Source organism: Colias philodice, chromosome 3 (assembly GCF_061535455.1).
Source record: "Colias philodice isolate Cphi_HAF_F1 chromosome 3, ilColPhil1 Martin Lab GWU primary, whole genome shotgun sequence".
In the NCBI taxonomy this organism is placed as follows: domain Eukaryota; kingdom Metazoa; phylum Arthropoda; class Insecta; order Lepidoptera; family Pieridae; genus Colias; species Colias philodice.
The window spans coordinates 4,559,171-4,576,965 of NC_143088.1; the positions used below are offsets into that span (position 1 = coordinate 4,559,171).

The 17,795-nt window shown below is 32.1% G+C and overlaps 1 protein-coding gene across 1 annotated transcript; it reads right to left on the reverse strand.

Annotated features, from left to right (window-relative positions):
* Positions 1-9,974: 9,974 nt before the first annotated feature.
* Positions 9,975-17,478, reverse strand: LOC149489563 (ATP-dependent DNA helicase DDX31). The gene is made up of 13 exons (XM_089714187.1): positions 17,347-17,478; positions 16,736-17,274; positions 16,207-16,375; positions 15,347-15,504; positions 14,986-15,259; positions 14,648-14,888; positions 14,011-14,564; positions 13,749-13,925; positions 12,455-12,543; positions 12,175-12,276; positions 11,744-11,895; positions 10,782-11,001; positions 9,975-10,186 (listed from the first exon to the last, which is right to left on the reverse strand). The coding sequence occupies exons 1-13, from the start codon at positions 17,383-17,385 to the stop codon at positions 10,054-10,056; spliced, it is 2,847 nt and encodes a 948-aa protein (XP_089570313.1). The 5' UTR covers positions 17,386-17,478; the 3' UTR covers positions 9,975-10,053.
* Positions 17,479-17,795: the final 317 nt, after the last annotated feature.

The window sequence follows — 17,795 nt, forward strand, 5'->3', positions numbered from 1 at the left end:
TTTTTAAAGAATTGAAACTGAGAGCATATAAAATCATAAAAAGAATAATACTTTTTCATTTGCAGGATAGGTAATTAACAAAATTACAAAATTTGTGAAAGTAGGAAAAAAGATTATACGCAAATAATAAACTGCGAAAATTTTGGACTTTTTTCACTTTTTGCTCTAAAAGTCATAAACTATGCGTTTCCGACAAGTATCATTCAGTACATAAATTAAGGTTATTAAATTTGCAACAATTTAAGCCTAATTAAAGCTCTCTAAATCTTATAGCGACTAAACTGTGGCCATTCGAAGATGGTTCATTTTTCCCGAAATATTGACATTTTTAGTTTTGCTCCCGTTTGAAGCAAAATATTAGCAAAACCGCTCGTTCTATGAGAAGGTCGTATAATAAAGTTGTAGTGCATTTAATTTTCTTTCATTAGAGCATAGAATAAAGTCTGTGAGACAAATAGTTCACTCACAATATCTGAAAAACAAAAAGAAGGTAGAAATAGATTTTTAAAGAATTGAAACTGAGGGCATATAAAATCATAAAAAGGATAATACTTTTTCATTTGCAGGATAGGTAATTAACAAAATTACAAAGCTAATTAAATTTGCAACAATTTAAGCCAAACCGCAGCTCTCTAAACCTTATAAGAACTAAGCTGTGGCCTTTCAAAGATAGTCAGTTTTTCCCGAAAATTTCAAATTTTTAGTTTTGCTCCCGTTTGAACCAAAATATTGGCAAAAACCGCTCGTTCTATGAGAAAGTCGTATAATAAAGTTGTAGTGCATTTAATTTTCTTTCATTAGAGCATAGAACAAAGTCTGTGAGACAAATAGTTCACTCACAATATCTGAAAAACAAAAAGAAGGTAGAAATAGATTTTTAAAGAATTGAAACTGAGGGCATATAAAATCATAAAAAGGATAATACTTTTTCATTTGCAGGATAGGTAATTAACAAAATTAAATTTTCTACAACTTTATTTTATGACCTTCTCATAGAACGAGCGGTTTTGCCAATATTTTGGTTCAAACGGGAGCAAAACTAAAAATTTGAAAATTTCGGGAAAAACTGACTATCTTTGAAAGGCCACAGCTTAGTTGTTATAAGGTTTAGAGAGCTGCGGTTAGGCTTAAATTGTTGCAAATTTAATTATCTTTGTAATTTTGTTAATTACCTATCCTGCAAATGAAAAAGTATTATCCTTTTTATGATTTTATATGCCCTCAGTTTCAATTCTTTAAAAATCTATTTCTACCTTCTTTTTGTTTTTCAGATATTGTGAGTGAACTATTTGTCTCACAGACTTTGTTCTATGCTCTTATGAAAGAAAATTAAATGCACTACAACTTTATTATACGAACTTCTCATAGAACGAGCGGTTTTTGCCAATATTTTGCTTCAAACGGGAGCAAAACTAAAAATTTCAATATTTCCGGAAAAATGAACCATCTTCGAATGGCCACAGTTTAGTCGTTATAAGGTTTAGAGAGCTGCGGTTAGGCTTAAATTGTTGCAAATTTAATAACCTTAATTTATGTACTGAATCATACTTGTCGGAAACGCATAGTTTATGACTTTTAGAGCAAAAAGTGAAAAAAGTCCAAAATGTTCGCAGTTTATCACGTGGTGCGCAGCGAGCACAACTTTTTCAAAGTTGCAAATTGGGATTTACATCACCCTAACTGATCCAAACAACATACCAAAAATTCAAATCTACATCGTGCTTTGCGAATTTAGGGTTTTTTAGTGTCGATTTCTACTGGCCTATAACCCGTAATGTTTTATATTTTAAATATTTTAGCATCGCAAATAGGTACTTAATTACTACGTTAAAAGCAAAAACAATGCATATGTTAGTGTCGGAATGTGTGTACGGTCATAAATGATTTTATATGCTAAATTAAAAAGCAAAATGAGTACTTGCTATTTTTATACTTCCTCCTGAGACGCGATACATTATTTAAATTATAATTTCCCACTTTTATAAGCCGGTTTTAAATTGTAAAGCGTGATTAAGACTCATAAGTTTTGTGTGAAAACCTTGATAGGGTGAGAAATTGAAGCCCTGTGTTTTATAAACAGGTCGTTGTTAAATGCTTACTGGCACTCGCAAGAAATGTACCACCTATGTTTATAAGAAATGTGAAAATAACTTTCATTTCAGAAAAGTTAATAACTCGTTTCTTATTCTATTCTTTAAAAAATTATGATTTAATTATCTTTTAAATCTCAATTATAATCCTTATTTTTATCTCTATTTTTTTATATAAAAACTGTTTCTATGCACACTTGCCGATATTTTACTTTAACAATTCATTTTAATTAGATATTTTCTTATTATTTTGCGTCTTTTCTGCATATAAAATAAAATAAGACTATAAATAAATTGTCTTCCACAGTTCGTTATTTCCTGCACGAATCGTATAAAATCGAACACAAAAAAATAAATGGCATAAAATAAAAATACAGAGTGAAGCTACTTGCGAGCAATTGTAAATCGATATTACGGAGTTAAACTATTGGTTAATATATCGTTGACGGGTAAGACGAGCCGTCGTGCGGCTACCTCACCTCACCCGTTCACGGGACATGCGACACCGGTCCATGTTAAAATCTCGATAATACACTTTTTACTAACAAAAACTCGGCAATCAATACCACCTAATTGTCACTTTTTATGACTGTCACAGATCGCACTGGTTTCGTACGTCTTAACTCTTTATATAGGTAATAGAAACAGTAGCTTTTACATTTTTATGGACTTCTTGATTTCTTTTTTAGCTTCAAAGAAAATAGGCACATAGAATTTGAGATACGTAGCGTTTTTTTTTATTGCTTACACATACAGCAAAAATATTTACAACTGCTATTAACGCAGATCGATGTCAGTGCTAATAAATAACTTCAGCACCTAGAAAATCGTATCGCAGCCATCAAGGTATTTGATAAGGAGTAGACAAAAACAATACTCAAAGATGCATGAAGTGAGAAAATGGAAACATCAACAGGATATCGTTTTATGCGAATCCAAAAAAAGAGAATATTAAATCGATGTTTGTCTATGACGGTTCTTGTAATGAAGTATGCAATATTTCTAGTTACCAGGCTCATAATAAATTAGCCATTCAATTGCGTTCTTACGCATCATAAACTCTGCAATTGCGGTGGAAGATAGAAAACAATTTCTTTGATTTAAACGTGCAAAGTTATGTATTATCATTAATTAGGTTCTTTAACAACTGTTTAATTTGAGGCAAAGATACATTTCTAAGAGCTAAATTAGTAATCAATGATTGCTAATAGACATACTCGAATCGAATATTATTCACATTATTCGGTATCTTGTTGTGTTTTAAACAGTCTTCCACATAGGCATAATGTTTCATAAGTGCTGACTTAGAAAATTACTGCATGGGCGGATAACGTGACTAACTGCTCAGTGGATGCGGTTTAATTGAATATTTGAGTACATTCTTCTGAACGATTATATTGCGTATTGATCCCTGAACCACAATAACAACAATTACTTAGTATCGCTAATTATATAGCAACAAACTTTACTGATGTATGCCGACAATTAGCTGAGCTCGCGATATTAAACAATTATCTTAAAAATAAGTGAGACAATTGGTTTCAGAAAGCGCATATTTTGTACCAACGAAACAGAATTTATAAAGATTGTTATGTAAGATAATACGATTAGCATTGCGAAAAGTTTCTAAAAGCATATATATTTTTTTTTCTTACATCAACGTGAATTCAAACTTATTCTAAAAACATAATTGCTGTTTAATGTGATGTTTACGTATTTACCCACTTTAACTTATATGTCGTAAAAAATTACACGTATAAACTTACTTAATATACATAGGTTCGTATCATACCTATGTTTAAGTACCTGTTTACACATATAGGTAAGTACGTAAGGAAACGTTGATTATCTTTGTAAAGGCCAGATAGTACATTACCAATTAAACAGATAATAAATCCAAATTATATCTTATTACGATGCACATCATGTTTATGTATCATTCTTTATAAGTTCCCGTAAAGTTTAATGATCGTTAATGTGAGACCTCCGTTAAGTCATGAATAATAATTCAGTCGCTAGCAGCCATTAATAGCTTAGGTTTTTGTTATACACTGATTACTTATTGTAAAACGGTTGTTTCTTGCTATTACCCAGTGTTTTACAAAGTGAGCGCTCAAACTTACCAGTTTTTCATCGCGAAGCATCCGACCACTTTCCACGTCATTAGGTGCCAGGCCAGCCGGTTTATATGCCTATATCTTATTATATAAAACATTTTAAAAGTGTGTGATTTCCACTACAAAGGGTGAGCGTGAGTTCGCAAGAATAAAATTGACGTCAACTTAAAACATTCTAAACAACCTAGGTGTGCAAACCAACCTGTGCAATTAAAGATTTTATCGTGTATGGATTATTAATTATTATCTATTATTTTATTTATATAATAAACTAACTAGTATTCAGCTCCCGGCTTCGCCTACGTCGATTGTGTACCTACCCTTTAGATCTAGAATGTTGATGTAGATGTTTTTAATTACTTTTGCACTGCATCTCCTTGTCCACCAGGTTTTCTGGAAGAGATGGCTATCTGAGCGATAAGACCGCCTGTTGTGCTCTTTTATTAACTAATGTATTTTGTGATTTGTCCTTATTTGTACTTTTCTCTGTGGTGCACAATAAAGTATTTTTGTTTGTTTGTTTGTATCGAGAACCTTCCTCGAGCTTTCCATGGGTTAAAACACGCTTTTGAGTGATAGCGAACGCACTGATGACTGAACAGACAGACTCGGCGGACGACTTTGTTTTATAATATGAAGTGATAAAGTTATCGTCTTCAAATACATATCTGTATATGTAGTAGGTAGTTTTATTACAATAAAACTTCAAAGAACTCCATTTAAGATCGTTTGTACGAATCAAATATTTTCAACAAATGTGCTTAAGCTGAACATAAATCATATTAAACGACTTCAAATATTTACAGCGCTTTTCAACACTTATGATTAATTAATACGATTTATTTATGCAAATAGTGTTACACGCAAGCCAGCTCAAATTACCTACCTACTGAAAATAGAAAATCATTTGCCTGAAACATTGTTATACCCATATAATATATGTATGTATTTAGACCTACATTACGATAATTATAATTGTTAATGTTTCTCGTTCACTCAATTATATTAAATGGAGTGAATGTTAGCCATTTCCCGCTTCGAAACAATAACGCTAATCGGATGGCAGCATCTTGCGAACAATGGCAAGCATAGCTGCTATGATCACCATGAGTTTCAATTATTTTGGTTCAAACAATTTGCAAGTGTCAACAATAATTAATTATGACAGTTCAATAAAATTTGTTTTGTTAGAAGTCAAAACAAAAGAAGTAGATATTCATTGATTTATTACGAATTGGTGTAGTGAAAAGTGCCTTGGTAAAATAGTTTTCTTTTTTATGCAACTCAAACCAAGCTCTATCAAATATATTATTACCGTGAAAGCTCGTGATTTCTTTGAAGGTCACTTTAATTTCCTTACATATCTATACAATTCTTATAATCAATAACAGTAAAATAATATAATACTGTAGGTACCTATTAAATTTCTTTTCGTATATCATAGGGCAATTTTATTTTTGGTGTGTAATTTACAACGTAGACGGTAGAGCAAGCACTAAAATCTCTATCATTGATGTATTATATAACATATTAATACGTTATTATGATAGAATATAAATTTTGGAAAATATAAAAGCTATTCCCCAAAGGCAACAAAAATATAGTCATGATACAGTTTTCAACCGACTTCTCACGAAGTTGTTATACTGTTAACCTAACCACCTGTAAGCGACGCACTCATAATACTTTAAAAAATTAAAAGTTATTGTATTATGAAAACTGTGAGAATGTTTAATTAGATAAGTGGGATAAACGGAACTAAGTAGACATTGCTTTTAATGAAAGTAAGCATTGTTCTTTGGTGAAATATTTGTAGCTACGTTATGTAGTATGTTGATATCTTTTGTTTTTGATATTTCGTAAGTAGGTTACTTATGCACTTTTTGTTTGTCATTAAATAAAAGTTTAACGTTTATTAACTGATTTGTTCGAGAATATTAATCCATAGGAGTAAATAAGTTATTGCGCGAGTATCGATCTATACTACTTAATAATTGTTCTGTATGAACCGTACCACAAAGCTCTTTTCAATAGATAACAATTGTATAATAATTCATAATTCTAGGTAAGCTTCTAAATAAATAATTTCGTAAACACTATGTAAGTAATTATGTTTTAAATATAATTATTTATGATACAATGATGGTCTGACCTTTCATCCTCACCAGAAAAGGGTGCTCAACTGACTATGACTATGTCACAAAAAAGCTAACGAAAGTAGGCAATATGTCGCCCGAAAAAACATTATTAGGTAAACATAAACAAAGATTAGTTCCACAATTCAGGGCATAGCTTGGGCCCATCGAAAATTAGTTTCGGACAAGTTCCACGGGAGCACGCCCCTTCGCCGTCATATGCTCGCTTAATGAGTTAACTCGCAGCAAAAAATATGTTCGACTATCTTCACAATACGGCGCATGACTCGCCTCTCTGCGATCAATTATTAATAAAAAGCGGGCCGCTTCATTGAAAGGGCGATTAGCTCAATATTTATATGGAATATTCGGTATCAACGACGCTTTGTGTCCATAATTCGGTGGGTCATGACTAGGCGCGTTTGAACCAACGCCGACCAACGCATAGACCAACTGGCTGTGCAGAACTTACCTATTCCATAACTCTTTTTTAGGGGATATTTTTTGTTTGTTGTTAAAAACTTTTATTAATAAAATAATTATTTACGATTATATTTACAATTTTGATGACATATCTTTAAGCAGCAGACTCTATGTAGTTTTATGTAGGGATTTTTTTTTATAATAAGTTTAAAGAAACACCAAAACATTGAACAGTTCATTTGCAACATATGAGATAAAAAATACCTATTGTCTCGGTCTGGTAGAGCACAGACAGTTGCTTCAGCAACTTGTCCATAAAGAAAGAACGATCTAACGGAGGAAATTATAAAACATGGGACTTTTCCACTAAGTACCTACTTACAATGTGTTATTGTTGAAACTTAGAAAATTAACCATTTTCTTTTTTATCTTGTATGTTATACGGCTTTTTACTTATTATCTAACCTAACGTAAAAACGTAATAAATAACAATTAACATACCTTCTACTGCTAAATTACGTTTTTACTTTGCGTATGTTTGTTTGTAGTTTGCCCACTTAACATTGATTGTTTCAGAGAAATCATTGTGATGAGTAAACACGGGTAGAGTACAAGAAAAGATCATAACAAAATGTAAACATGATGAAAAAAGTAAATTGTGTTATTCTTAAAATTACCATGAATAATTAATTTATTGCAGATCTCTACAGTCGCTGGATTTCGTCATTATAACTCCTCACATGTTTATAAAATGCCTTACCATATAGGTATATAAAATTTCTTCCAAGCGTATCTAATGATTTTTTTTTTTGTGTAAATAGTTGATTGTTTTATTTCTATCACAATTATGCTCAATTAAGCGGAATAAACACGTATACATTCTCCTTCATTGTGAAAACAATGTAAGAAGGTTAGAGAAGGATTTATTTGGAAAAAAAATAATGAGTAATTAATGAGCGATTACTGCGTTTCCGTATATTTTATTCAGAGCATTCAAAGATGTTTTGCATCCACAATTGCAAAACAAATTCTTGGACTTTGATTCCTCAGAGAGGGTAGACAATAGAGGTACAAAAGTTTATCGCGGGCAACGGCAGCTCTATTTTTTCCTGCAGGCCACCAAGCTTGCCCCATTGATGGTACTACCGAATTGATTTGCCGTCTATTCTATTAGAATTCTTGCCGTGAAAGAAGCTACTATGAAGCCCGAATTTATTTAATCTGATTCAATTCATCATACATCAATCAAAGATGAGCCGACGCTCGCTCAGTAGCAAATGGCTTGTTTTGTAATCTAGTAATATGTTTCGTAATTTAATGTTATTACTGTTTTTGCGCGTTAGAATTGTGAATGTAAAAATTTCTAATTGGTATTTTGTAACGTTTGTGTGCTTTAATTTCCATTAAAAATAGAAACAACTAAGTGCTAGTTTGTGTTCTATTCCATATCTACGAATTTTATAATATGTAGTTGTAGTACGGTGCACTTATTCTAAATTTTATGTTATCTTTTATATTGCTAAATATATTTCAAAATATGTATGGCGAAATAATTATAAAACTTCTTGGTTCTCAGCAAATAGAGAGGAAATAAAAAAAATGTTAATAATTAAGCTATAACTTTTTGATAAATGAATAATTAAAAACAAAGGCAGCTGTGATGAACAATTTTTCCGTGAAATTGCTAATGAAAAGGCCTTTTCACGAGCCCTGGCGCCGGCCGCCATGCAAATGTGCCGCTTAATGATGCGAGAAGTCACGGCACACCACTATACCTATAGAAAACAAAAAGCTGCCTAGAGACAAGTTCAGAACAATGTTATACAAAATTGTAATTAAATATGACCAGGTTTACATAGACTGTAGGTACTTATATATTTTTACATGTAGGTAGCTATAGCAGTAGGTACCTACTGTTTAATGTCGTCGTTATTTCTATCTTGTCATTAAATAAATAAATAGAAAATAGACAGAGTTTCTTTACATTTGAAAGGTAATGTCTCTTTTATGGAGTTATTCAACATAATAAGAAAAAAAACCTATGAAGTAAGAATATTCGATCGTTTTGGGAACGTCGATGCACTTGACAAAATAAATGCGTTCAGAACATGTTCAGAATATAAACTTAAAAATTTAATTTTATAATCTAATTTACGCACTACTGTTACATATAATTTCATAATTCCATATAAGCTACAAGACACGGTTTTACAATGAAGACAGTAAGCTATGCGCTGTGGCTATGCGTTATTCAGTAACAATATAAAATTTATCAACGTCACGATTAAGACATTCAAAAGTGTCTCTGGAGACAACTCATCAAGCTTGAAGGGGAAGATTATAGCATGAAAGCACTCAACAATACTCTTTTAATTTGTCATTATGCAGCAATAAAAACATCATAAATGAGAGCTACAAAAAAGTTCAGGGCTAACAAAAACCGCGCGCTGGGGCGAAATTCGCAAATCATGCCGACATAATGATGGCCGCTTGAAAAAAATTTAAATATCAAAAGGCCGGACGGGGCACGGTAATGGTTTAAAGTCATTTTTCATTCGAGTCATCCGTGAATCAGAAATGAAAACGGTAGCCATCGGCTCCGCTTCCATTACGCGGCTGACGACTCCGCGCTCGATTACAATTTCGGAGGTCCATTTTCCAATTATAGAAGTACATTTATTTTTAACTAACTCCCATGACTTTGTTCGCATTTTCATAACACTTTGACGTCCTGTCTTCACTTTCTCTCATATAGCCTGTCTATTTTATGCAATAATCTATATTATCTCGCTAAATTTGAAAACGATTAGCTGCCAAGTTTGGCGGTGAAAGCATATCCGCCGAAGTTACATTCGTATTTAATCTCGTTAATCATAATAATTATGTAACACGTCGAAGCATAAAGATTATGTTAGATAATTCAATGTGTGTATCCAGGTTTTGAACAATCGAATACAGCAAAAAAGCGGTTTTATATCAAATATTTCCTTATAAGTACCAACCTAAGTGACTAATTCTAGTGTATTAATTTCATTTTTATCTTATATATAACAACAGCATGTGCATAATATAGTCAGATAAATTGAAAACCAGGGAGTTTTAGACTATACTTACAACAAAAAAAAGGTACGTAACTAAGTTGCATATACTTATGTATATAGTATTTAAATTCTCATAAAAGGCGAGGTAGAAATAAAAGAATATACATATTTATAAAAAAGTATATTTACAATTCACATTGTACATTAGTCTCTTATTAAACAAGTTCATTCTACTAATCCATACACATTACTTATTTTTCCTCTTCTTAGTGTAAGTATCGACGGGCGGCAATCCACTGTCAAACTCGCTAGCTGTGTGCATCGAACTCTGTTTATTGGCTATTCTGTTTGCGAAAGCGCCCGGCTTCATTTTAGGGAATCTGTAAGGTATTTAATCACATTAACCAACTAGAACTGTATATATAACTGTATAATTGTATATATATGTATTATGTATACTGTTATGTATTTAATAACAATTTTATAAGGTTCTTATATGACGAATGAATAAAATACAATTGAATAAGGGCTGATTTTTCAATCCTTGGTTCAAACTTATTCATCGAATAACGTACATATTAAACTACCATTTCAAAAATGTATTCTTATTGCCCGCAATTGACAGTTTACAGGTGACTTTTTAATATTATCGTGTAATACTTTATTGGATGGATTTTTGAACCAAGGATTGAAAAATCGGCTCTTATTGGATTAAAATCATCATAGTACAATCACCAATTTGTATCTATACCTAATCTATAAATTGAAAAAGCTCAAAAAAGGAAAAATGTCCGATATAGAATATCTATTAAAGTAGTGGCTTTATAACTGTCAAAATAGCTATCGTTGCTGACTGAATGCTTGACCTTACTAATCAATCAATTATGTGGCTGAGTTCTAAATCTGTTTCCGAACCATAATACGAATAAAATTATTAACAATAATTCCTCTTCAAAATACACAAACACAACATACCCAGGTCTCTTCTTCTGTTCCTCATCCTTCACAGTCAATCTATTCATAGGTTTTTCCCTCATTAGCTTAGGATCAGACCTCGCACGTTTCGCAAGGGCCGCCGGAGTCTCGCGTAGAGCGAAAGCTTTTGCCGCGTGCCCTAAATGCAAGTGCCTTGCGTCTAGATAGGGCCTTACTTCGCGGGGATAGCCCGAGTAGAAACGCACCCAGGATGTGAACGCTATGGATGGAAATAGTACCTATATTTATTATACAAATTGCCAAAAGCTGCAATTGTCTCGCGGAGGGCGAAGGCTTTTACCGTGGGCTCTAGATGTAAGTGCTTTGCGTCTAGATAGGGCCTTATGTCGTGAGGATAGGCGGAATAGAAACGCATCCAGTTCTATAATTAATAAAGTTTCAAAACACCATAATATTTTGTATTAAAACTAATTAGTAATAAGTTTTTATGAGTATTCTGTTTCTTGAGCTCTTTGAATGTACACTTGAAATAAAAATGTATATAAACATGGAATAAAAACAATAATGTTGAGGAAAATTTTGCGTGGAAACGGACCTGCGTTACTGTTTAAGATTCAACAAGATCCTACAGTTTGTAACATTTATATATTACAATATTAATTACATTAGTATAATGAAGACATTTGAAATTTAAATAAATAAAAAAATTATATTCCGTATACAAAAACAGTTCAGGATCTTGGATTATGATTACCTACATGAGGATAATATTATGTATCCATTTTTTTTATTTAAATAGTTAAATATAATTTGTAATAAACACTTCAACCCTATGCTTTTAAAGTTAATATAAATAAATAAAAGTTAATAAAATATAATTAACGAGTGCGCGTTATGCTTCAGCTTCGCCTGCATCTCGATGGCTGCACGCACGCTGAGTTCGGCGCTTCTAGAACCTTCCCACTCCTCCTACTAACGCAACCTTATTGCACAATACTCACCCCTGCTAGCCCGTGCCAGCCAATCCTTAGACGAATGTGCGGTATGCTCAAGCTTCGCCTGTACCGCAATGGCCGCGCGTTGTATGCTCGCCGCGCTTGGCGCAACAGTCCGTAAAGCTTCTAGAACCTTCGACTCGTCCGATTGGCGCAACCTTATTAAAACATTTTTAGCTTTATTTATGTGACCGATTGTTATCAAACTTTATAAGATTATCAAAACACAGCGTATGATAAAGTTAATTTGTTTACTTCATTAGAAACTTCGACATCCTAATTGTTATTACTTTTTTAACCGTCACCAAAATGGCGGAGATTTAACGTCAAAATAATGAAATATAATATCAGAAATGGGATGAAGGAATGATTCAATCTCAGAAACTGCTAGAACTTTATTATTTGATTAGGATATAAGCACATAATTAAATACGAACCTGATCCTCTTTTGTTCCAAATGCCTAACAAACTCAGTTTCACTCGGCAGCAGGAACATAACGGCAGCGCCAACTTGAGCTGCTCGGCCTGTACGTCCGACCCTATTGATTAAAATATAATGAATTTTCACTGAATTTTCACTCATATTTTTAAGGCAAAATATTCAATTTTTAAATGTTATCATTTCGAAAAGCGTTTGAAAATTATTGTCAATTGTATGATATAAAAAAATACAAATAGTGACACGTTTTTCATCATTGTAAATAGCATGTCACCCACCTGTGCACGTAGTCCGTAGCCGAGGCGGGGGCGCAGTATTGCAATACAAGATCCACGCGTGGGACATCTATTCCTCTTGCTGCTACATCCTAAGTGAGAGAAATAAAATTGCAATGCCCTTTGGAATTATGAGGAATAAATTAAAATCTCATCGTGAATACGTTTTTGCGTTCGAGATTTCAATAAATTCATCGAAAGATCAGAGTAAGATTTCTAGCAAGAACTATATTTGAAATAATAATGTATAATTTAGTTATAATTTATGTACATATTTTAAATTTTACGACAATTAATATGGTAACTAAGCATTACTCTTTTGACCCAATAGAATCCAATAAAAAATACTTTTAATATCAACCAATTGCATCATATAACTAACATATCGATCAGAAATAAAAAAAATTTCATTGAAACATAATTTTGAATTACAAACATTTATAAGTCGATACAATGTATTCACGTGAAATCACGTGTTAAACTTTTTGCAGATATGTATACGTGTGCATATTATACACAAGAGTACTGTAATATTTTCATAAAACATTAAAATTAAGAATACCAACGATAATTAATCCATAAAGGCCACTCAATATAAATTATAAGCTTTATACGGTGTAATAGGAAACCAGGCGGTAGTAGCACCCTGCTGTGATCGAGATTGGAGAGATATCATTTTTTATAACAATTTTTTCTTTATTCTCAAGTACCAAATTGTAAAACTCATATTGTACTATGCAAATTACTTTATAATAGCCGTCAAATTGAGAAATTTTACGTTTTCCTCAGATTTCTTTCTTCATATAAAACGCAGTTATCAACGAACTAATTTAAAATAAGCACATAATATTCTATAGAAATTATTTAAATATGTGAATTAATAAAAATAAATGTAGTGTAACAACAATTATCTATATTGTGAAAAACTGCATCATTTTTTAACGTACAAAAATATGAAACTTTATCAATTAATTTGGGTTTTATCTTTTATAATTTATTATATTTTTTACACATTTACGCACGAAATTTAAACATCAATTAGCACAAATCATAACTGGACAGATTTTATTATAAGTGGATTAAGTTTCAACTATTAGTTAGTCCTTTTATTATTCTTTTTTTAAGAGAAACTTCTTTAGGCGCGCTGAAAGTAAAATTTCAAGATCGGGTCAAAGTAATACCGTCACGTCATAAAGTAAGGCGACGATTTTGTTACCTTTGAATCTTGCTAAAGAAGTTTCACTTCTGACACGTGTGCTCGGCACGTTCACACGTTCTTTTTTTTAATCTAACTTACCGTACAGAACAGCACTCCTCTTCTCGCAGTACGGAATTGCTTGAAGACCTCCATCCGTTGCTCATGCGGCATAGAACCGTGCAAGCTGAACACATCCACATCCATCTGCATGAGACCTCCTTCGGATGGAGCTTCGTAGTCTATTTCGAATTCAGAACCTGAATCTTCTGACGATTCCTTAAAAAAAATTGGGTGAGATGGAATAAAACACAATTTTTTTTTAAACTCATTTCACCTGCGGAAATATTTTCACTTTATTTACCTTTTCATCCTCCTCGTCACCTTCAGTTTTCCTCTTTTTAGCTTTGATATCATTTTTAAGTTTCTTTTGTTTACGTTTTTTTACGTCTTTACCAGTTAAGACGGTTTCTATTAATTCGGAAAAATAGTCAACCATCTCCAATGTTGCCATGAACACAATCATTTTCCCGCCTTTTTTATTCAGTATGCAATGTTCTACGATAAGAGAGCATAAAGAGACAAGTCTCAACTTCATAGGCACGACAAGGAAGGTTTGGTTAACCGTCGCCGGTAGAACAAGTTCATCTTCAACAATAGCTGTTTTAAGAGCATTTTCAAACATACTAATCTGTGGCTCCGGTATTTCTTCTTTTTCATCTTCCTCCTCTTTTACTTCTTCAACATTATTCTTAGTGTTGATTTCTTTTTGTACTTTAAAGTACTCGTAATCAGAGTCACTGTCGCTGTCATTATCTTTGTCATTGCTCATATTAGTTTGTTTTTCGTTACTTTCACCCTTAGATTCATCTTTCTTAAATATATCAGGATGATTGGCACCATTAAACGCTTTAAGACCTATAGAAAAAGCAATTTTTATATAAGATTAACATAATAATTTAAGATACTCAACTCTAATACGTATAATAGTCAAAACATGCCTCCTCTACTTTTGACTGTCGTATCTTCCTTCTTCGTAGCTGATTCGTTATTATCTTGTTTACTTTCTTCAATGATGGCTGGGGCTGGTTTTTTCTTTTTGTCATTCGCAATTTGCTCATTAATTTTTGTATCTTTTAGTTCATTAGTTGGTTTAAGTGAATCAGCTACAAGTGCTTTTCCATCCGAAGTGTCGACAAAAACTGGTTCTTTCATTGTTATTCCAGCCAAGTTTTCAACGGCCTAAACACATGACATTATATTAACTAAAACATTATGACATTATATTAACTAAATTTTAAATATAAAAAATTAAATTCAACTGTCTCTTATTTTTTACCTTAGTTAAAGTTGCCGACAGTAAAATGGTTTGTCTTTCTTTAGATATAAATATATCAGTCAGAGGATGTTTTGAAACAGTTTCCTCCTTATTTGTATCGTCGTTTAAAGTTTCGTCTTTTTCTGGTGGATCTCTTATAATGCTTTGTTTGACTAATGCCATAGGATCATATGTAGCGTTCTTTTTATGGTCTTCGATAGCTTTAACTATGGCCGCAACATCTTTTTCATAACCCATATCTAGTAATCTATCTGCCTCATCTAATATTAAACATCTAAAATATTAACAAGTAATCATAAAGATATTGTAAACGAAAACAAATCTTTTCAATGAAATTTTATTCCAAATTTTAGTTTCTTACCCGGTTTTAGCAAAATTTAAAGAATGAGTATGCCTTAAGTGATCGTTTATTCGACCTGGGGTACCTACTAATATATTCAGGCCTTTCCTTAACCTGGCCTTTTCAGCTTTTCTCTTTTGTCCCCCACTGAGCAGTCCAGGGACAATCCATATGAATGGCTAAAATTTTATGATATTCATTAAACCTTGTATAAATTTAAAAGCTTTCATGTATGTTGGTTTTAATTTTTATTTACATCCACATTGAGATTTTTTATTATTATTTCTTCTTAGGTTAATAATTCATTTTCAACAAACAAGAAGCCTGAATTGTAACATCAAGTCCCAATGAAAATGGAATAATTAAACATGTGTCACAAATCCATACATTTTTTTTTCGTTTTGCTACATTATTTGATGTAATATTTACTTCAAATGGAGCATGAAAACAGAACTTGTGGGTGAAAATGAGAGTTGAACTAGTTTATTATTTTTACAAGGTTAATAACTCAGGCCTCGGAATCACAGACACAATAGAAAATCTATTGTGTTGTGGACCGATCGGGCCGTTCGGGGCTCAATGTGTTATTATCTATAATTATAATGTGTCAAGTACAACAAAGTGTCATTTAGTTGCTAATTGAAAAGCCACTTAAATGAAAACAGCTAATTGCATTAAAATACATTATTAAACTAACATGCAATAATTTCGTTATAGGACAAAATCTGAATGCAACACTGTCATTTTGAAAATGTATAAATAATAATACCTAAAACAAATTAAGTAATTACTTTGAACTACAATAAAAAAAACACACCAAAACATATAATGCAGTAAAGGTATTCTGGGTTTAAAAATATTAATATAGATAATATACAAACCTTAGTAAGCTTAACAAATAATTCATATGTTTGCACGGCAAGTTCTCTAGTGGGAACAACAACTACCGCTCTGACACCATCATGTCTATTTATTTTAGGCCTTATAGCTTGTAAACCTTCAATTACTGGCAATGCATATGCTAAAGTTTTTCCAGAACCTGTTTGTGACCTATTATAAAAAATAATACATAGAATTTTTTGTGTATATAGGTAGGACTCTGTGATTTTGGAATTGAGTACAACATACTAAAAGAAACATATCCATTGAATCTGTTAATTATAATAGTATGTATATGTTTACTTTTATAAATTAAGATAATTTGAAATTTGTCCTCATTCAGCAAATAAAAAATAGTTTTACTATATATTATATAATATATATTATCACATAATTTAAAGCATGACATCCTCGCTCTTATCCCCATGGTGCAACTTTATTTCATTTCAACTTTTAACTCTATTTCAACACTTTAAGGGTTATATAAAACTAAAGAAGGGATATAATTTTAATACCAACTAACATAAATACCTGATTAAAACATCTCTTCCTTGTAAAATTATAGGTATTGCTTTCTGTTGTACTGTCATTAACTCACTCAAGTTCAAATTTTGTTTAAGATTTGCAATGCTATGGGGATGAATATTTAAGTCGGCAAATGTTGTTCCAGCAAACACTTTTTCTACAACAGGCTTTACTGCTCTCTGGCCAATTCGAGGAACGTCTGGATTATTTTTAAATAGTGATGATATCCAGCCTCCGCTCCTTTGTTTTTGTTTTATCACCATCTCGTCTGTCACTTCTTGGTAATTTTTCCCTTGAAACTTTCCTTTGTTTTCAGCGAGGTCACGTAAATTTGTCTCCAGATTATTTCCTTTTTTAACAGGGCCTTCAGTTGGTTTTTCAAACTTTGATGCAGAATTATTGTCTGTGTATTGGTTGGTAAATTTTTTAGGAATTGCATTTTGTGGACGTTTTCTCGCCATTATCTTCCCCGAATAGTTTGGTTTAGAAACAAACTTATATTCACCAACATTCTTTTGAATTGGCCTACCTTTAACATTATATTTCTGAAACAACACATTATGTTAGTATAATATGGTAAGACACTTCACGGTAGCGCAAATTAATTTTGTATATACTTTTTTTGTAGTGGTGATATTTAGTTGTAAATCTTCCATTTTATGTGGATAAAGTATACAATTTCGACTCAGAACATTAAAAAAGAGGTTATATCCACGCTGTGACACTTTGTTTACAAATTCACCCACTGCATGAATGTGTCAATTTTGACAACTGCTTGACATTTGACATCCCAGATCACTGATATCTGCGTTCCTATCATCGCAGTAGTCTTACACATGTGCTCTACGTACGGTCTACTTTTAATTTTTTTATTCATGACAATTAAATTTTGTAGCATATTTTTCATACACAATACACTACGTATGTTATGACTACATGCTGTACTTAACATATTTCACAAGTTGGAACTTGAAGCCCGCAGACCGCAGCTTCACTCGCGTGGTACCTGGGCAAAAAATTATAATATCAGGAACAATAAATTACAATCGATCGCATATATTATAAT